This window comes from Dromaius novaehollandiae, chromosome 5, assembly GCF_036370855.1.
Source record: "Dromaius novaehollandiae isolate bDroNov1 chromosome 5, bDroNov1.hap1, whole genome shotgun sequence".
Taxonomy (NCBI): Eukaryota; Metazoa; Chordata; class Aves; order Casuariiformes; family Dromaiidae; genus Dromaius; species Dromaius novaehollandiae.
The window spans coordinates 31,510,351-31,531,493 of NC_088102.1; the positions used below are offsets into that span (position 1 = coordinate 31,510,351).

Consider the following 21,143-nt stretch of genomic DNA (forward strand, 5'->3'; position numbering starts at 1 on the left):
GGGAAACGAGGGCCGCTGCCCGAGCGGCTACTCCTCGGCAGCGTGCCGCCGGCTAACCCCGAGCGCGGTCCGTCCCGCGGTGCAGAACGAAGGGCAGCAACCGCCTCCGCGCCCTCAGAAGTCAGCGGCGCCGCCGCGCTCCCGCCTCAGCGCTCCCCCGCCCCTCGGGCACGGCGCTTACCTCCCTGGCAGGCGCGGGCGCATGCGCACGCGTCCCACAGCGGCCGAGCCCGGCCGCGAGAGGGAAGACGGGGGAGCGAGGGAAGCGGTTCCCGGCATCCCCCGCGCGCCGCCCCGCTCCCCCGCCCGGCCGCGGGTGGGTGGGCCGACGGCTCGGCGGCTGTAATGGCGGCTGGCGGCGGCTCGGCGCTGCTCTGACACCCGGATACTGCTCGGCGCGGCCCCCCTCCGCCCCGCTCCCGGCCCGCCCCCCCCTCCTCCCCGTCCCAGCCAGCTCCGCTCACCCCCTCCCTGGCCCCTGCTCCAGGCCCCCGCCGCGGGACGAGGAGGAGGGCTCCCCGCAGACAATGGACGAGCACCCCGGAGCCGGAGGAGGCGGCGGGATGGCGGCCGCCCCGAGACCGCAGCAGCCGCCGCCGCAGGCGGGTGGGAACATGAACCTGCAGTCGGGTGGGGGCTGCGTGGGGGCCGGGGCCGGCGGAGGAGGAGGAGGAGGGCAGCAGCCGCAGGGCCCCGCGGCCCCGGCCGGCCAGGAGGCGGCTGGCCCCGCCGAGCTGTCCCGGCCCCAGCACTACACCATCCCGGGGATCCTGCACTACATCCAGCACGAGTGGGCCCGCTTCGAGATGGAGCGGGCGCACTGGGAGGTGGAGCGGGCCGAGCTGCAGGTACGCGGCCGGGGCGGGCTCCGCGGGGAGCGCGGCGCGGGCCGTGCGGGCGCCGGGGCCGGGCCGCGCTCGGGGCGCGGGAGCGGAGCCGCCGCGGGAAGCGGAGCCTGCCGGGCCCCAAGGCCGGGCCGGCCGGGAGAGGGCCGCTGCGGCTCGGGGGCGGTACCTGGGCGAGGTGCGACGGGCGAAGCGACGGCGCCGGTCGGCCGGGCTGGCGGCGGCGCGGCCGCTCACGGCCCGCGCTGGGCTCCTTTCCCTGGGGCAGCCATTTTGGTTTTTAGCATGGCGCCCGCCTGCGCTCCGGCCGCGGCGGCAGCCGCCGCTCGCAGGTCTCGCCCGCACCCGCCGTGCGGCGCCCGGAGGAGGCCGAGCCGAGCGCGGGCGGCCGCTGCCTGGGCGCGGGCCTGCTGCCCCCCTTCCCGGCCGCCGGGCAGAGCGGGGCGCGCCGTGACAGCCGCTGTGGGCGCCTGAGCACAATGACTCGGGGGCTCTCGGGGCCGGCGGCCTCCGCAGCCTGGGCGGCAGGTCGCGGAGAGCGAGAGCCTCCGGGCCCGGGGAGGCTGCAGCCTCCTCGACGCTCGGCGAGCGTTGCTCGGCGGGGAGAGGGGTTGTGAAGAGTGCTTGCTGCCCGGGGAGGCCGAAGACTAGAGCGGGGTGTTCAGGTAAATCTCACGTAAAGGGTTTTCCCAGGCATCGAGGTCTGGGACAGGTTGAACGCGACCTCTCGCTTCCTTTCCCACTTCTTGAGAGATCTCACATCAGAGAAACAACTGCTGGAGAACAGTGAGGAGCTGATAGGTCTGGAGCACGATCGTTTTCATATGTGTAACAGTGCTGACTTGATGTCAGGAACAGAATTTGAGCAACCCTGTAGGAGACAGAGAAAGTGTTTGATGACCAGTATAGATCACTTCCAAGTAGTGTTTGCTTTGAGTTACAGGAAGGGTACCTCGACCAACTTCTTTTGCACATAAAAATAAAACCGTGCATAGACTATTACATATTTATATGCAAATGATAAAATTACTGAATTTGAGGTATCCATGTGTGAATGAATGGGTGAGTCATTATTGCTTTATAGGCCAAAACCATAGACAACGGTATTCAGCAAAATCCGTTGCTTTCAAATAATTTTTTGTGATTTATGTATTGAGTGAATGTTTACTGTGTTGAGGCACCATTCCAGCAAATTGCACTGTATATTAGAGTCTTTAATAGCATGTTGCAACAGCAGCCAACTTTTGTGATGTATATACTTTCCGATTTCAGAACCGAGAACTATACCTGAGCCTGGGTAATTCTTTCAGGACTTCTCAGCTCTATAATAAGCATGTAATTTGTACTGTTTTTAGTTCAAAAATTACTGTACTGTAATTAAGAAAGAATCCAAAAAAACAAGTGAACAAATGAAAAGGCTTCACTATTTACTTCACTTACCGCTTTACTATTTTAAGCTTTGTGACACAGTTGTTTCTAAAATCAGTTTGGTGCATACTGGTGGGCATTTTCCGTAGAGAGCAGCTGGCTATTTCACTTGTTTTCTCAGCAGTATAGTACTACATTAATAAATAAATTGCCTCGTGGGCATTCATTAGCAAAGAAAATCATCTGAAAATATTTACTTACAGGCTTGTTATTTTAAAATGAAGTACCTAATTCTAAGCTGTAAATGTAGAGCTCAGTTCTAAGACCTTGAAGGCTGTATCTGACTGAAAAGTGCTGCTATGAACTCATTTGGCCTCTAGGCACTTGATGTGTTCTTGCCAAGTCTCCTGCTTTTGCTTGTAATTGTTTGTCATCCATGGTCATACTGTTTCAGTTGCTTGCATGTTATTTCTGGATGTACTCGGGTAGTTGTGACCCTGGCTGTGTGTGTGTTGATTTGCTCTACTTCATGTGTGTTTCAAGTCTTGGGACACAACACGTATGTCACTGCACAGTGTATTTGCATGGGGGTGTCTTTTTTTATAACCTGGGAAGCCCAGTATAGAAATGTAGGGGACATTGCTATTGGATTTTAAATGTCAACCCGTATGGTGGTGGTAACTGTTACAGAAATGTGTTGACAATATATTTGGAAGAGATGTGTTCGACAGGCCTGCTTTTTTCTTTTTCTCCCCTTTTTTCCTCTTCTACCCTCAAGTTGTGAAGTCGCAGTTTATTTTGTGACTAACAAAGCCTTAACATTTTGGACCCAAAACTACAGTTTCGCCTGTTGAAACTGCCGAGACTGTTCATCTGTGTGATCCTAAGTAGATGTGTGAGTTTTCAGAGAATTGAGGCCTCCTGGGTTGAAAGGAAAAAATACTTCAGTAGCATGAAATAGATTATTAAATATGGAAGTATGTACCATGAGAATTGGATTTCTTAGATGCAGCTCTCATCCATGCATGTAATTTCTTCCTTCTTTCAACATTACAGAAGCTCTCTAAACATTATCAGTGCTGGTAATTACAGGCTTTTTTCAACCTAAGTTGTCTCAATAACTTTGTAAGTGATGCTTTATAAGAAGTATGTGGAAAACCAAATGACAGCAGTACCTTGTGATTTTTAGTGACCTGTTCAGAGGATTGAGTCTTTGGCTGCTACTCTTTGGAAGAATAAGATGCTTTCTTATCTACAGTATGAAACTAATATCACTTTGGGGTGATTCCCCACCACCACCGTTTTTTTTCCCCCTGTATAGTTAAAGTACCTCAGAGAGTTGCCGACCCCTGGTAAGAGTGCCCTTTGCTTGCTAGAAAGGGTGGGGGGGCATCCTGGAGTAACAGCTTACTCTTTTTCAGATCACGTAATGATATCGGACGCTTTGCTCAGTCGTTCTACCTGTGTATGGGACAAATTTTTGTAATTAATTTAACTTACAAGCTACTTATAGCATAATTGTAATGATTGGTCTTAACTGTTCAGTTTTGAAGTAGTCCTGTGTTAGGTGACTTAAATCCGCACATTCATGTCACTGAAAGACTCTAACTCTTAAATGTTAATAACTTTACACTGTCTTTTCAAACTATTTAGGTACCTGTGTGCACAAGTGAAGCAGCATAATTATGTCAAACCTGTGTTTGTAGAGTCAAGTACAGAAATGTTGAATATTGGTGTGCAGTACTTAAAACAGCATCTTTTTCTCATCATTTGTAATACTGGCTGCCACAATACATTTTTTTTTTTTTTTTTTTTTTTTAAAACATCTTCTCATTTCTGTGTGCAAAGGAACTAATCTGCTTTTATTCCGTGTGTAGATCTTTCAAAGTAGTAGGCCGGATCTGTTCTCTATTCTGTGAACTAAAAGAAGAATGATTCTCACTGTAACAAATAATGTGTAATTACAGCTGTAATTTACATCTGTCCATATAATGACCTTGATGTTGGTAGCTGTTATACCAAGATAAATTCAGTCCCTGTGGGCTAGTTAGATGCTTTTGTACTTTAGAGGAGGTATAGCAGTCTATGTCACTGGATGTTACGTATTTGATAGAAGGAATTGTTTCCTTTGGGAGATAAGTGACTGTAATCTCATAAAAGAAATATGGATGGGGAAACACTTTAGAGATGCACGTACAGAAGCCCTCAGAGAAGGAAGATAAAGATGTGCCAAGGAGGAGTTCCGGGGTGGGGGGAGGGACCAAGATCAAAGATCTTGCAACTTACCTGGGAAATTCAGTAGGATTCCACTTGCTTTTTGGACTTGCAGATTGATGTGCTTCGCTAGAGTCAAGGTTCCAGTTATATGGTAAAATAATGCAGCTCCTTCGTGCCTTCTGCAGTAAATAAAAATAAAGTTAAATACTCCCTGATATTTTAAAATCACACAAGAATATGTAGAGAGAAACTTAACAGCAGATGCTACATCTGAATGTTTCAATAAATAGGAAAAATAATTAAGGAACAGAAGTACTCTGAATAATGTATATACAGCTGTGTGATAAAGCGTATATATCCTACTAGAGCACTGAAATGTGCCTAGAGGCTAATCAGCTTGTTAGTCCATTTTCCATCATACCAAATGACACTTTCAGTGTCATATTCAGTTCCCAATTTAGCTAATTTTTACAAATGCTTTTTTTCCTAGCTATTCTATAACATTATGGGAACATTTTTTTATCTGTCATTTTGTGTGGTGTACATTGGTGTTGAAAAAAATTAAAAAAAAAAAAAAGCAGCAAAACTCTCCAGATTTTATTTGCAAACTTCTATTGCAGGGCAGGGGGAAGCAGCTTGTCATAGGAACTCTATGAACTTTATGAACTTTGGGAACCTAGTAAATACTGCAGAATTACATGACAGTAATAGGTAATTTCTTTTGCTTAAAAACAAACAAACAAACATATATTTATCTTCCTGGGGGTCTTTCAGATTAGAGGTGATTGGAATTTAGAAATTGCTGAATTAGGCACTTTATGTGAATGGTAAATATGTAAATATATGTAAATGTGCAAATACGGTGAACTGGATGAGACCATGTTCAGAGTGTAGATAAACAGTGCAGTAGCAGTAGGTTTCAACATTTACAAAGTGTAGCAATAATCAGTTGCTGAAATATGTGGCTGTGTGTTTTGGTTTGTTGCAGGTTTGAGGAGGGGAAATAGTGTTGGGAATATTTCTTGGAGTTGGAGGAACAATTCTTCTGGTAGCAAAGACTTCACCTTGCTTGTGGCAAGTAAATAACTTTGTTGATGATAGATCAGATGTGAAGAAAGTGGGAAGAGTTGTAGGATGGTCATTGTTTAGTTAACTGTTGAACGTACGGTTGCTGTGTCTCGGTTGAGCTAGAAAGCATGAAGTGAAACAACAGTATTTTCAAATGCACAGCTTTTTTGGATTAATGGAGTTTTGTGTGTGGGGATATTGTAGATGCTAGAAGCTTGTTGAGTCAAAAAGTGTTTGGATGAGTTTATGGAAGAGAAGTCCCTGAGGGCTTCTGAATTCAAAGACGCCAACCTCTGACTCAGGACACTTTTGGGCTAAAAGTTTTTGGAGGTTACAAAGGTATTTTGAGGTTTCTTCTGTTTCTATACTGTACCCAAGGATCTGCTTGTCTGGCTGTGGTTAGAAGCAGGACACTGAGGTAGGTGATCTATTGGGCTGACCAGGCATAGCCATTCTTAAATTTTCATGGCTAATAAAGTAGCCCTGAAATGCTTTAATTTTATTGTTTTAAAATATACTTGCACACTGTTTTGATACTGTTTTGCTGAAATAACATAACTTAGTTGATACTAGAGGGGATTAATTGTGAGAGATTGTACAGAATTTACAGATAGGAAATGTGCATGTTAGAGTTGTGGAATGCACTGTATATTTTAATCACATGTTGTTTATTTTTTTAAAGATTGCTGTTGGAAAATATACATCACTGGTAAACCGCTGATTTCAGTGGATCTTATAGCCCTATATTCTTTCTGAAATGAAGCTTAACTACGAAAGCAGTCTTTAAAAATCAGAGAAGATTTAAACAGCACTGACCTAAATTAAAGTGAAATAAGTTGCAAAAAGTTGATCAGTGTTCTTACTTGGGAATATTTGCAAATTCCTGAAGTATGCTGGTAATACCTGAAATGTCCGACTTCTGTTCATGCAGGCTGTTACAGTGCTTCCTGTGGTAGAAGTGCTAAAGTACTTCTCTGCGCAAATAAATAAAACTTCTTTACATACCATAATATGCAAGTATTTAATGTGATTGTTTTATACTGAAAACAGTTCCAGTATAAAATAGTATACACATAGAAGTTTAAAAAATAGAAACTTTCATTCATTAATAATTTATCTAAGCTAATGGTGAAAACAAGTACATATTTTGTGGAGTTAAAGTTTTGCAGTTTAGAACACTGAATTGAGAGTTATGTATATTTTGTGTGGAGTGAAATTAGACATAACCAAGGGATTCCCAACTGTGGCTTTTCAGAAGCTGTTTAGTCACCTGAGTTGGAGGCAGATGGCCTCTGGCAGAACTTTAGGAGCCTGCTCATTGAAGGTTCAAAGTCTGTTTTCCTATGTGTATGGTAAATTCTGCCTTTCTCATGGGCTTCTTGGCAAGGCTTCCAAAATGAAAGCATGTAAGGTTACTTCCTTTTTATGTAGGAATAACCTGTGCTGAGAAGACCTGACTGTGAATTAAAAGGCAGCTGCTCTATAGCACAGTTTGCCATCAAAGATACGCACACAAATTTGAAGTAAAGGAATTTCTTGAAATACCTCAAGGCAAATAGGAATAAGGAGATTTTTTTTCTGTCAACATAGATGCATAATTAATAATCTATGATTCTTTCATTATAAAATTGAGATGTTGGTGGTGGTTTAGAGTGTTTGTCACTAAAAACGGGATTTTTATTTTCCTGTTTTTGCTGTTTCTGTTAGCCTCCATTCTTACCTCTGCCCCACCTTTTTAACAGGTGATGTAGGCCTTTAAGTTTTCTAAATAATTTTCTTGAAATATTCACCTTAAACAAGCAAAACAACGAAAGACCACAGGACACTGAGTTCCTACTATATACAGACTGAACAGGAAATAACTGGGTAGCTGCAGGGATTATGTACATGAGGATATTGATGAGTTGTATATTTTTTTTATGGAATACTCTTCCCAAATAATTCCATCCTGTCGACACTGGGAAAAAATAATGTATTGTGTAATAATTATTCTTTCCTAAGTAATTGTTTGAAACAAAATCACTCTTAGAAGCCGTGTGGAGAAGAGTTATTCATAATAGCTGCACTGGTGAGTTTTTCTTTGTAGACGCAGCCTTAAAAGTATACGGCAGGTCAACACAAGTTATATAACACTTCTTGGGGACTTTTCTTCTTTTTTAACAACATTAGACATGTTATTTGTTAGTTCTGTTGCCATCACTCCCATGCATATTTAATGCATCTGTGAGAAACATAGGCTTGTAGATACTTTCGTGAAGTATCTAGTGGTATAGTAATTTTTTTCACATTGAAAGTGTGAGATAGAGGTGTGTGTTCTTTATCATTTTGTCCTTTAGGAAGTTGGGGGGAAACAGATTATGATCTCCTTTCTCTACCCAAGGAAGAGAATTGCTAGGGAAGTTCTGTAGTCTCTTGCATAAAGCACCTGTGCCAGCACCTTCGTTAGTGGCTCTTCCGCTGATTTAACAAATCTTCAGGGCAAGTATATGACCTGTAAGAGCTTTGTTTGCATGTCTGGTTGTTAGTTTTCTGTAACTTGTTCTTGAATTATCCTAAGCAATGGCTCAGCAGGATATTCAATATAATGATATTTTCTGCCTTTACCTGTGCAACTCCAAGAGGTATTAAGAGCTAATTACGAATTTGGCTGTTCTTCAAGATCAGTCCTGAATCTACTATGTAAATTCAAGCAGGCTGTTTTTTCTACTATTACAGTATTTTGATTTAAATGGCTGATTAGAGTTAATCTGTTAAATTCAGGATAAAAATAAATTTTTGTGGACTCAAGATAAACTTCACCTAACGTTACTGAGAGGTGGAGCACCTTCATACCTTTTGTTTATTAGGCATGTTTGTGTATATGCTTGTGTTTGTATTGAAAAATCTTGCATGTTTTGGCCGTAATGTTGTAATAAACTTTGCTTCTCTGAATGCATATTGAAATGATCCTAAAATTTGGAGCTTGCTTCAGAAATTCCAGGTGCCTGAAGTTCTTTCTGATTGTCTGCTTTTTAAATGGATTACTTGCAGTAAAGTTTCTCTCCTTCCCTTTCTTTCCTTACTTTCATTTGTTTTCACCCAAAATCTAGTTACTCCTGAACTGCTATCAAAATTGAGGTGGTTGATCCTAGAAAAATCCTAAAAAAAAAAAACCAAAAAAACCCTCACCAAACAAATTGGCCTTTATTTTTCTTTCTTTCTTTCTTTCTTTTTTTTTCTTTAACACTGTCGCCAGTGTGGCAAGTTGGAAAGTGCTAAATTCTAGTCTGAAGTATTTAACTCAAAGCTATGGCTATGGTATGTTTATATATATATCTTTTATATAATCTTTTCTTCAAAATTCAGTCTTCCAGGTGAATGGTGGGGCCAGACTCTTTTCAGTGGTGCCCAGTGACAGGACAAGAGGCAGCTGGCACAAACTGAAACACAGGAAGTTGTCTGAACATGAGGAAAGCTTTTTTTACTGTGAGGGTGGCAGAGCACTGGCACAGGTTGCCTAGAGAGGTTGCAGAGTCTCCATCTCTGGAGATGTTCAGAACCTGACAGGACACAGTCCTGTGCAACCTGCTCTAGGTGACCTTGCTTGAGCAGGGATGTTGGACCTGATGACTTCCTGAGGTGCCTCCCAATCTCAACTGTTCTGTGATTCTGTGAGTACTATCATCTTCTGTTTAATATTTGGTTTACCGGCAGACAGCTTCAGTGTGCATTTGCTTGTATTTCACAGATCAGGCTATGTAAAAGTGGTAACTCATTAGTGGAAACAAGTCAGATGGGTTTAACTGTTCAGAACACTTGGCAGTTAAACTGGAAGTGTTTGCTTTCTGTGAGGGGAAAAAATGTGGTGGGTGGTTTCTTTGTTCATTTGTTTTCACAGAATCACAGAATGGTTGAGGTTGGAAGGGACCTCTGGAGATCATCTAGTCCAACCCTTCTGCTCAAGCAGGGTCACCTAGAGCACATTGCACGGGATTGCATCCAGTCGGGTTTTGAATATCTCCAGAGAAGGAGACTCCACAACTCTCTGGGCAGCCTGTTTCAGTGCTCAGTCACCCTCACAGTAAAGTTTTGCTCATATTCAGTTCACTGTTTGTTTGTGCCCATTGCCTCTTGTCCTGTCACTGGGCACCACTGAAAAGAGTCTGGCTCCATCCTCTTGACACCCTCCCTTAAGATACTTGTATACATTGATAAGATCCAAATTAAAGTCAGTTCTAGTCACAGAACACCTGGGTGCAAGGGCAGAAGAGCGAGGAACCCTTGAGGCCTTGAAAGCAAAAGATTCTGGTCAGACAAGCAGAACTTTCAGAAGTATTCAAGGAGAACATGTAAATATGCATACAAGGTTTTATAAGACCTATTCTGTTTCATAGCTTTAGCAACCTTTATACAGTTGTATTGGTAGAAGGCAGGATTGCTGGTTGTTAACTCTGTGATAAGTGGTGTAAATTAGAGAACATTGGCACTGTTCTGTGGTATGAGTCTAGATTAACTTTTAGAAAGTGCAAAATACCCATTCCTCCTCCCTGTGGTGCCTCTATTAAAATACTTTACACGATACACCTGCATTGTAACTATCTTGCTGTTTTGTATTTCATAGGTAACTTCTGTCTTCTCAAAATTGGTTGTATTTGAATTTGTCATTGTCAGCACTGCCTTTGACTTAAGTGATGCAAAGCTCTGTAGTGTTGTGTTCTCTTATGTATTTATATGGCTTCTTATATGGCTTCTGCTTCTGACATGTTAGTAGTTTTTGCTTCCTTCTAGTACCTGTTCTTTGGCAGTGTTTGTTACTGACCTGCAGTTCATTAACGTTGGCATGAGTGTTCATCAATAGAACAGTCTTCTCCTGTAAAGCTGTAAAGAATCACCTTTTTGTTTCCCATGGTGATACCAGCTATGCATGGAAGGAGTGTCCCATAAATAAGCACAAAGCGGTTTCATTAAATGTTTACAAAACTTGCTTATAGCTTTCATTTTTCACAGCTATAGACATTTTCAGATAGTTCGGCTTCTTAGTATATTTTCCTTATGCTCTCTTGTCAGTCTGGCCCTTTGCTGACTTCCCTTTTTACACTTCTGCTCTGCCTGAAAGGGAGTATGAGTTATCTTTTTGGTACAGCATCCAGAAATGGATTACAATCTGATTGTACAAAAGTTTTGGGGAGTTTAATATAAATACAGCTCCTTCGATTTCATATTAAGAGGGATGTGAAATGAGTCTAGATTGCTCTTTCCTGTTCTGTAAATCAGTGTTGCATGTCAGGACTCCCCTGGCCCGCTATGGAGGGAACAGTTTTCTTTGTACAGTGCATGGCTTCTGGGTTATTTTGGCCTTCTCTGAAGTGACGGAGACAGCCACAACCTAGAGACAGGGTATAAGTGACACAATTTGAGTGTTGTGTTTTTGTTGCCTGGATGGTGTGTGGTTCTGGGCATTCTTGCAGTTGAAACTATTGGACTTGTGCTTGGGGCAGGGGCTTTTTGTTATGTTTTGCTTTGGCTGGTTTTGACTTAAACTTCCTTGCTTTCGGGGATAGCTCGGGAATGTAGTGTACTTTCTGGGATAATCTGAGACGTTTATTACAAATTCCATGCTCTTTCGCAGATTTACAGTGATGCTTTCTGAGGTGATTTTCAGGGATTTTGGTGTTGATCTCTCCTGCCTGTGTACCATGCTATAGTTATGACCTTGTATGTTCTTACTGTCAGTCTTGAGTATGTGTTGAACAATGTTCCTTGGTCCTTGCTGGGCTATGTGGAGTAAACTTTTAGGACTCTTCTATGCCGGATACCTAATACATAGTTACGTGAGTATAGTTCACTGTGTCCAGTTTGCTGCAAATTATGCTTTCCACTTCTGTATTCCTAAATAATTAGTATGTTCCTGGTTTTGTAAAGGAAATGTACGTTACCGAGCACACCAGTTTACCACATTGGGATTTTTCCTTCCCTTTCCCCTCTGTCTTGTCTGTAGTGATTATAAGTACTTGCCATACTGCACAGTGTACGATTTCACTTTGCCCATGTGCTCTTGTGCTACAACTACTCGTAATAATAAAAAAGAGCAAGCTTAATATTCTTTCTTTTATTTATTACTGAGTGTCTGTTGAGGCTTCAGCTGTGGCACTTAATTAATAGCAATGTAACTTAGAAATATAACTTAATGCAATCAATGCATCAGCATAGTGCTGTTGACAACATATATATTTTTTAATCCTATCAAATACTGTGTTATGGTGTTACTGTCAGTGTATAATCAGTCATAGCAGTTGTGGTGGTAAGAAAAGTTTTTTACTAGCTTAGATGTGTTTCCAAAAAATATCTAGTAGCTTAAAAGAATTTATATGAATCTTTTTAGATGGAAATGGACAAACATGTAAATGTGTTTTTTTTTTTTTCTTTTCAGTTTTAACGATCTTTGTAAGAAACATTTTTTGTTTAGGGGCAATGTAGGAAATATAGGTAGTACTGACTCTTAGAAACTGCGTCATAGAATGAAATTGTGTTGAAATGAACACACTGAGTTGTTTTCCTCTAGGACTTCTGAGAGTTTTAACAAAATAAATTCATAAAAACCCTGAATGGTCTGTGGCTCTATAAATCAGAGCTACTTGGGGAAGTGATTCTTGTCTTGTGATGTGTGGAGAACTGGCAAGGTCAGCAGTGCAATATAATATCCCATTCTTTAGTAGCATTTTTGAGAATAATGCTGAAAATTTGAAGGGATTGCATAAAATCAGTTTGAGGGGTGGAGATAACATCTTGAAGAGTGATCTATTTAGAATTTAGTCTTGTTGGCTAATGAAAAAAAGTCTTGAGAGTTCCTTTCTGGGTTTTAAAAGTGTTCAGATGCTTTTTAATTTAAGTAGAGAGCTGTTCTGTTTGAGGGGTGTGATTCAGTAGATGAAGACTGCACCTTGGAAGAAAGAGAACTACTCCAGTGAGGGGGGTAGGAAGTGTGACAGATTTGTGTATGAAGGTGAGTAACTGTTTGCTTTTTTGGTAGGATAGCAGCCAATAAAGTAACTGTGCAGCAAACTTAACTAAAATAATTTTTATACAATGAAAAATTATGAATCCTTGCTGCATGAAGTCACAGAAGTGAAAAGTATGAATGGGTTCAAAAAGAAGCTTATTTGTTACTTCGTAGTCTATTCTATTTCTGTTAATTTTTTTGTGTTCTTTGCATCAAACTTAAGGCATCAAACTTCAAGAGTCCAGTGCCATATTCTCATTTAAGTAAACTGTCAAGAGAACGAAGTGATTCTTTCCTTTTTGAAGAAGATGCTTTACTTGAATCTTTTCATTCAGTACAAAGGTAACTGAACTAAATATGGCCTAAGTGTCAGATGGCTTTAACTGATCTTCTTGCCTTAAATCAATTTTATTTGCATCACACTTAAGCATTGTTTTGTTCAAAAAAAAAAAAAAAAACACCCTTTCCCAGGTGCCCCCACTCCAACTATCCTTTTAGAGAATCTGGAAGACTGTTACTTACCTACTTGAAAACAGAGTGTTTGTAATTGACTGCACAGCCGTACCTGTAAAACCAAGTCTCCAGCACCTTGACTTTAGGTCATACATTATAATTATATGGTTAAAAATAAAATGCTATGTATTACCAACTTTTGAGAGAAAACATGATCTCTAGTAAAATAGGCATGTGTGTGTATTTTCAAGTACGTGCAGTCACACAAATGTGTATTTTACTTATTTTCAGTATTGCTCCTTTGGGCTTGAGATTTCTGATCCAATTAGGGAGAAAGTTGCAATAGTAAGCAGGAATTTGATAACAAGGATACTGTAGATTAACCTTGCATATTTGTGGTATTGAATGACTGTCTTAAGAGGAAAGGAAGCCTGGGCAAACTGTAATAGGTTCAGTGTACTCAATATGCGTAGTTCCTGCTAAGAAGGGCAATGGGTTTTTCTTTTATTAATTAAAACTAATAGAGGTAATCAAATTACTGATAGGCTTTATCTGAGTTCAGTAGTTTACTGGTTGGTTGTTGGGGGGGTGGTGAGTATGCTTGTCTGTTGCTAAAAGCTGTCCTCGAAAACCAAAATCAGAAGAAAATCTACAAGAAGCCTTGCAGTGTGGATGCTAAGACTCCCAGTTGCAGAATAATCCTGACCTTTTTCTAAGAAGTTTTCTTACAACTGCTTTGGTTGTATTGCTCCTTAATCTTTCTGTGTTTTGCGATCAGTTTGTGCTGTAATTTTGAACAATGATACAGCATTCTGTAACTTACACTGACCTGTCTTCAGCAGCTTTCCATTTGTGATCCAGGAGTTTATAGAGCGGATGGAAGCATGTTAAGCTATTTGCTTCCACTCTCTGATTATTGTGGTATGGACAAATACATATGAGAGTTCAGGTCTGGGCAGAAAATACTTCAAAGAGATTTGAAAGTTGAGTGAAAACTTAATGGGGGTTATTTTGGCATTATTTTACACATAAAGAACATTTCATGCGTGAACTGACATGTGTGGTGATACAAAATGTCTTCAAAATACTTGCTGTGATGTGGTGCCATAGCTGTGATCATCAGGAATATTTCTCAAGTGGCTAAAATGCAGTTTGGTCTGTGATTACTGTATATTTTGCTGCTGCTTGTCAAACCTGGTGTTGGGACTCTGGCCCTGCAAGCTTGTCCATGACTTCTGTTTGCATTAGTTTGTCTGAAGAGTAGATCCTGCTCACAAGCTTTTCTTCCTTTAGACACTTCACATGGATTAATGTCCAAAATGTTCCGAAGTACAAGACATACATAGGGAACATTAGATACAGTCAGGTTAATTGGAGAGTTGGAGGAGTTATCAGTGGACGCTTATAATTGACAGCGGATGCTCTTGGCAAGAGTTCAGCCTCAGATATTGGTGTTGTCATTATGTGTTGTGCTTTTTTTTTTCCCCAGCATAGACATTTGGAAAATACCATGACTTAACTGATTTTATAAAAGCAGGAAGTCTTCAATAACTTTGTACTAAATGGTATTCTAGTTATTTTTCCCAGTTTAAAAAAAAAATATATATATATACAATTCTTTTTTGCTGCTCTATGTAATATTGAGTCTGCAAAATTACAAGATATTGACTGTATCCTGTATTTATAACCAGTATTTTGTGAAAGCTTATACAACTTTATAAAACTGTTAAGACAGTGAAAGTACTAGGCCTGTGACAGACATGTTAAGGAAACTGATTAGCTGAGGTAGATGCTTTCAAGCTATGCTGTGGTAAATGACAGAGAAATTTGGGTTGGTTTGTTTCATATGCTTCTGTCTCCTCATTCGTTAATCTGTGTGAGAGTTTTCAGTGAAGATCCTTTTTGGATGTTAACAAAGGCGATCTTTGATATTCCTGCTATTGTGAATATTATAGTAGAGACCTGCTAGGTGGTTTGACAAAGAAACACTGACTGGAGATTAATGTAGGAAGTCTATTCTGTTAAATATTGGCATTGACAAACTTCAGATTGGCAGATTAAACTACATAACTCAGGTTCTTGCAGTTTTCTGTATTCCCATTGAAAGTGACCATATGTGTGTTGACATGTGAAACTGTTTGTGCTACCTTTTATCTGTAAGACATGTGAGCACTAATATGCTTATGTTGATGGGAAAGCTGATGGGAAATGACTTGAAGTCACATAGTAAATTTGTTATGAAAATGGAAATAAAAGTAGGATTCTTAATTTTATCTAATATGACAATCTTCAGGAAGTACATTTTTGAGAAAGGATGCTTATGTTTTTTAAGACAGTCTTAATTGGAAAGAGAACTCAGTTAAGACATGCAACTTGTGCTTTTTGCAAAACTTTCTTAAATTCTTATCAGAAACATGACTGCCTCAGAGTATTGGGAGCCTGTGTTCAGACATGCTTCTTTCTTATTTTACTTGCTAAAGGAATGTATTTAAACAAGTATGGTATTCAGACTCTTCATAGAATAGTACCTGTTTATGAATAGTAAGAAATACTACTTCTAGTTGTGTGCAAATGTAAGCAAATATTATCGCTTACGTTTTAGTTGGCTATTAAATTGGCTGAGTGATGGCATTCAATTTGATATTTGACTGTAGTGGAATAATTTCTCAATAAAAAGTTTGATCAATTCCTTAATGTCAGCATTGTCTTTAGCATCAGAGGGCAGAATTATATTGATGTTATTGAAGATTGATTAATTTAGAGGTAAAAATGAGTGAGCATTTTGGGAGGTAAAAATGAATGTTTGTCTGGGTAATCTGGTGCCTCCAACCATTCCTGTTAACTATCAATTGATTAAAGAAATAATTTATTGTGACTGTTTACAACTTTCAGCTAAAAAGCACTAGGGTCTGCTTAGGCTGTGGCTGTTCTTAGTTATTTGTATGTCACGTTTAAAGGAAGATTTACAAATTTGCTAGTAGAGGAATCTTTAAGGCTAAAATAAAATGCCTGCAGAAATTGTCATGTGTGTGGGGAGGAGGAAAACTCATATATGGGGACAGCGGTGGATATTCTGAGACTGTGGCAAGGGGCATTTTAATAGTTCTGTTTCAGTATGTCAGTGATCGTTTCAGGAAGATGAATTAATCTGGGCATTAAGTTTGGCACTCTGGTGAAGAGAGGCAAACTGGTAATAAGCTTTTGAATTTGGATGAGCAGAGGTAATACAGTGGTAGTGAAAGCCAGGAAGGAAGATTGAGGGGAAAGAGTTTTTTGCAAGCCTGTACTTATTGCAGGACTGGAGGGGACTTGTGGATGACTAAATTCCCTTGCTTTGTGTCAGACCCCCGTAGAACTATCTGGGTTTGTCACATCTGCAACACTTGCTGGGAAGTTGCTCAAGGAAGTCACTTTTCTGAAGGTTAGGAATTGCTTTTGGTTTCTAAATTTTTGTGTGTGTGGGGGGGTTCTGTTGGTGTTAAACCTGGACTGGAGTTCATATTCAGAAACTGGTAAGATGAATCTCTGAAGAAAGTATCAGTTGAGGAGCAGGAAATTACTCATTTACTCAAATGAAAAATGTTAAGAAAGAAGGGAACCTTCAGGAAACCTCTTTATACCATTGCTGCTTTAAGCGCAGAAGTCACTGACCTGATATTTCACTGACTATTCTGAAGGTCCCCTAGAAAATTATCTTTTTTATTTGCAAATGTATTACAAATGTATTTTTGTATTTGCTAATTGTTAAAATAACTTTAATGTTTTGAAGTAATGATTTTTCTAGTCAAAATTAGAAATTGTCCCTCAAATGTCAAGTCTTCCAATGGTAAAATAGTTCATGCTTCTGTGTAGTTTTTATTCAATAGGAACTTTATAAATGCTACATCTCACTCCTGATACAAACAGTGACACCTGTCTCACTGCACAGCTGGCAGGAGAGATCTTGCTTCAGATTCACTTATAAAAATAAAGCTTTTTTTTCTTTTGGTAGGGCTTTTTTTGTTGTTCTCAGTGGACAATTTGTTTAAGGATAAATTGCAATTAACTTGCAAAGGGATGGGCATCATCAGGTCTCTAAGAAGATAGTGAAATCTTTCCAATGCTTGATGCTTTTATGTGCATGACAATTCAGATGTTCTGAATGAGATGAAGTTTCAAACTGCAGTTTGTTGAAAATTGATGCTGCAAAGCCATTCCCCTCTCATGTTTAATTTGCTTCTTGTGAATAGGAACTAGAACACTAATAGTGAGTTAAATCTTCCACCTCCCCACTAATTTTTTTAACTTGCCAAAACAGTGTTCTGCTTCATCTTCAGCATAACAAACATCATCTAAGCATGAAGATGAGATTAACTTAATACACTTGTGATTAAAATAAACATTACAAATTCTTACTATTAAGTAAGTCTTGTGGCATGCCCTCGTAGGATAAAACATGCTTACTTATGTGTGCACTAAGACTGGGTGTGTATATTCAAGCTGCTTCACTGTATTGCTTTTCTTTCAAAAATACTGCAGGCCTTTTCCTTCCTTCCTTCCAGAAGTCTGAATGGACTTCAGAGAAAACAAAAAACAAACTAACATCAGGTTGCAGCTGGCATTACTCTACATATGGCTGAATTTTTTCAAAATATGCTTCTAGAGTCTGAGGTGTTTACAACTGGTGTAAAAAGAAAATATACCTACTTTATGAGTGTGTTTATGTATTTGTAAATCCATTAGAATTTGGTTGCTCAAACTGCATAGGAAAGTGTTAGTGTTCCAACACCGTGAGGCAGATTCTTTAGAGAGTCTTGTATATTTTACCATTTAATTCAGGTTTCCTGCCTCTTTCCCTTCAATATGTTTTGCTAGATTTGACATGATGGACATATATTTCAAGTACTGGATGTCAGGATTTATAAATATGACTGTGAAATCCTATACTTTCATCATTAAATAACATTTAGATTGTATATGTAATGTTACCTACCCAAAGTGCTGTAATGACTTCCCTCCCTTGTCCTCAGAGGTTAAGAGAAGTATGTTTAATGAAGGTCAAAGTCATCTTAAAGTCAGGCTCTTTTCTGTGCAGTTGAAGCAATAAAATGCATTTTAAATAAATATCGTGCTTATTATGGGTACTGCTGTATGAAGCATAGGCCACTAATTCTTAGAAGTTTTAAGAACTTTTAAGATCAAAAAAACCCTACCAAAACTCATTCTTTTCCCAGAAAACATTTCTCCTTCAAACCTCTTTTGATTTATCAACTTTTGTGTGAAATGCTGATTTTTGAATAATTTAAAGTTATGTGGAAGTTCTCTAGTAAACTATTTAAAATCTGTTGCAATTTGACTGGACAGTGTAGTTGCATGCTAGGGATATGGAGTGTCAGTGTAGTGATTTATTCCTACAGCTCAAGGAAAACCTCAGTATTATTTTAGATCTTAAAATAAAAGCCTAAAGAACAGCTATCAAATCAGTTTTTAGAGCACTGCAGTGCAGAAAGGACAAAAGTTTTTTGGCGTGAAATACTATAGCTTGATTTGCTCACGGTCAGACTTTTTATTTAAAAAATAAAAAGCCTTCCATAACACCCAGTGCATGCGTGTCTAAAATATTCCTAAAACAATAAAAACACCATTAAAAGAATATTGAGTTGAAAAAAAACTAGAATATTAAATGTTAAAACTTTAATTTGCCCCTCTTCTATATATGCATTCTGTATTTATTTAACCTCAGACAATTCTTTTTTATGGATCCATACTTTATTCAAGTAGTTGGTCAATAATTCTTTTTATCCTTGACATCTATCACGCCTAGTTCCAGGTGTTATTTCATGCATCCTTGCACTGATGCAAAGTGCCTGTCACTCACACTAGTTCTTGGTGCTCCATGAGTTCACATTCATCACACAACTGTGAAAGTTCATGTGGTGTTATTCTTATTTACAGCTGACAGCGAAGGTATACAGGGAATCCAGACTTATCAACTGTTGCTGAATTTTGTGGAAAGATAATGGATCTCAAAGATCTAAAAATACTGTAAGTTTGGAAATGGACAGTTTGGTAGAAAAGGGAGGTGCGGACCTGAAGAAGAGGCTTCTGACTGAGCTTGTCCCTAATCAAACAATCCAAGCTGTAGCCGTAGCTGGAGGCAGGAAGAAGTTCTAACAAAAGCTGTACATCACTAAATTCAACTTGATTTGTAAAGCCACAAGAAGCCAGGTTTTTGCTTATAGAACTGCTTTATATATATTCTGTAAAATAACACTTTTTCTCCCCCGTTTGGAAATCATCTTGCTACTAGACTTTTTTTTTAAAAAAAAAAATACATTGTGTAGCTCAGGAGGGTTAGTGCTTCTTTTCTGATTTGACTTTCATAGTCGAGTTCTCTTGTTTGTGACTCTTGTGACCTGGACATGCAGGGTGTGGTTTTCTGGTCGGTTTAGGCTGATCTAAGACCGTGCTGTCACTGAAAAGAGCTGTCACTTCCTTATCCTGTCCCCATCCAGCCTAAGTATTCCCATGGCTATACGTGGTATGATCAGGAAACTGTTCTAATTCAGAACTGAGCAAAAAATAAATAGATTGATTTCCTGATCAGACTTCATCTATGGCAGCAGCTCTGTCAGCACGGTAGAGAGAAGAGAAATGCAAGGAAGGGAGAGGACTGTCCCTCTTGGTATCAGCTTGGGGACATAAAGATTGGCTTAAGACAATCTAAAGGATTCTGTTGTAACTGGAAAGGAGCAAAGATGGGTACCAGATTGTTCTGTGCCTGTTGTGTTTCCCAATTTTAGTGTTAGTCAATCCCTAATCATCAGGCACAATTATAGATTCTATCTAATCTAGCTTTCCTGAGAAATGTTCTGACGGAAGGGAATCTCTGAAGATTAGAAAACTATTATCTAGAGAGCATTTCTTAAGCATTTGTCTTTGTGTATGGAACTTAAATTAATACAGCATCCTGGGGGGGACTGATGTGTTTACTTCATCTCTTTGTTGTTGAGCCTGAGACTTACTGCTTCTCAAAAAATGTCAGTTTGAGAAAATCGCATGTTAATGTATAGTTTAGTTCTTGGGGCTCTCAAAATCATGCAATGTGTCAAATGATAGTTTTGATACCCTTCGTTTTTCAACAAAGGCCCAGGGAAGGAAGCTGATTAATGTAACTTACACAGCAAATCTGCAGTGGTCTTACTCTTGATTTTGTATTAAGTGGAAAACAAAAGTTGAAAAAAATCCTAAAATCAACCAAATATGTACGCAAACACTTAATTGTAGAAAGTGAAGCTAGAAGATGTCTGGTAATATCGCCAAAGAACGAAGGTAAAGGTTGGTAAAGGTACAAAATATGTCTTGTGGCAGAGCAGGGAATTTCTGATTATTCTGTCTCTACACAAGTGGATTGTACCCTGTGAAAACTGTTTAAAAAATACTGTTGTATATTAAGCTTGTTTGTTTGTTTTCTATAAAGCTATTTCAATAGTGTATTGATTTTCAAGATCACTTCGCTTATTATCCTGCCTGGTTGAAAAGTGTGAAATCTAGGCTAGTAAATATGAGGGCAGATTCTGTTTGCCCAAGTACTCTGAAGTACTTCCAGAAGAGGAAAATAGTTTGGCTGTGTGCATTTGGGAGGCAAATCCCTCTCTCCCTCTGTGTATGATTGCAGCTGTATTATTTTCTGCCCTGTTATCACGAAACTGAAGATGGAATAAGGCCCAACAGTTGCAGCTGGCAATTAAGATCTGTAAAATAGTTATAAAAGGAAGCCAGCTAATGAATGAAGACTATTAGAAAGAAAAAAGACCATTATTTATGGAAGACTCGAATTTTGGAAAGAGTTGAGAACTGCATTCCGGTTAAAGCGTGTAAGAGCTTTTGTGACTTTCCTTGGATGATGATCGCATAAGTATTTAGTTCTGTTTTTATTTCTGTCAACAGTCTGTTCATACAGTAACTTCCAAATATTTGGAGTATGACATTGAGCATATACGTGCATATAACACAATACTTTTGAACCCATTGTAAGGCATCCTTTAATAGAGTAGTTGCAGAAGTAGTTTGGAGGTAAATAATTACTTTATGTACACTTTTATATTTATGTATAAGGAGACTGTTTACTTAACAAAAGGTTTTGTTGCCTTATCCTTGACTAATGGAAATTAAGCAACCAGCTGGGCTCGTGGAGTTGTCTGGTCATCACTGCCTTAGATACTAAGGGAATG

The 21,143-nt window shown here is 39.8% G+C and overlaps 2 protein-coding genes across 6 annotated transcripts in view; one reads left to right on the forward strand and one right to left on the reverse strand.

Moving 5' to 3' along the window:
• The window catches only part of AP4S1 (adaptor related protein complex 4 subunit sigma 1), a 28,693-nt gene extending 27,524 nt beyond the window's left edge, over positions 1-1,169 (reverse strand). Inside the window, exon 1 of one of the 2 annotated variants that reach the window (XM_064512396.1) lies at positions 1,015-1,169. The gene's annotated coding sequence lies outside the window, so the exon portion shown is untranslated. Of the gene's footprint in view, positions 1-181; positions 309-1,014 lie in introns of those variants that run through there. The other variant, XM_064512397.1, reaches the window with a different exon arrangement.
• Positions 312-21,143, forward strand: part of STRN3 (striatin 3) — a 67,079-nt gene continuing 46,247 nt past the window's right edge. For 2 of the 4 annotated variants that reach the window (XM_026095093.2, XM_026095094.2), the window contains exon 1: positions 312-848. In XM_026095093.2, the coding sequence (XP_025950878.1) occupies positions 528-848 (321 nt within the window). In that variant the 5' untranslated portion in view covers positions 312-527. The remainder of the gene's footprint in view (positions 849-21,143) is intronic. The other 2 variants (XM_026095095.2, XM_026095096.2) reach the window with 1 other exon arrangement.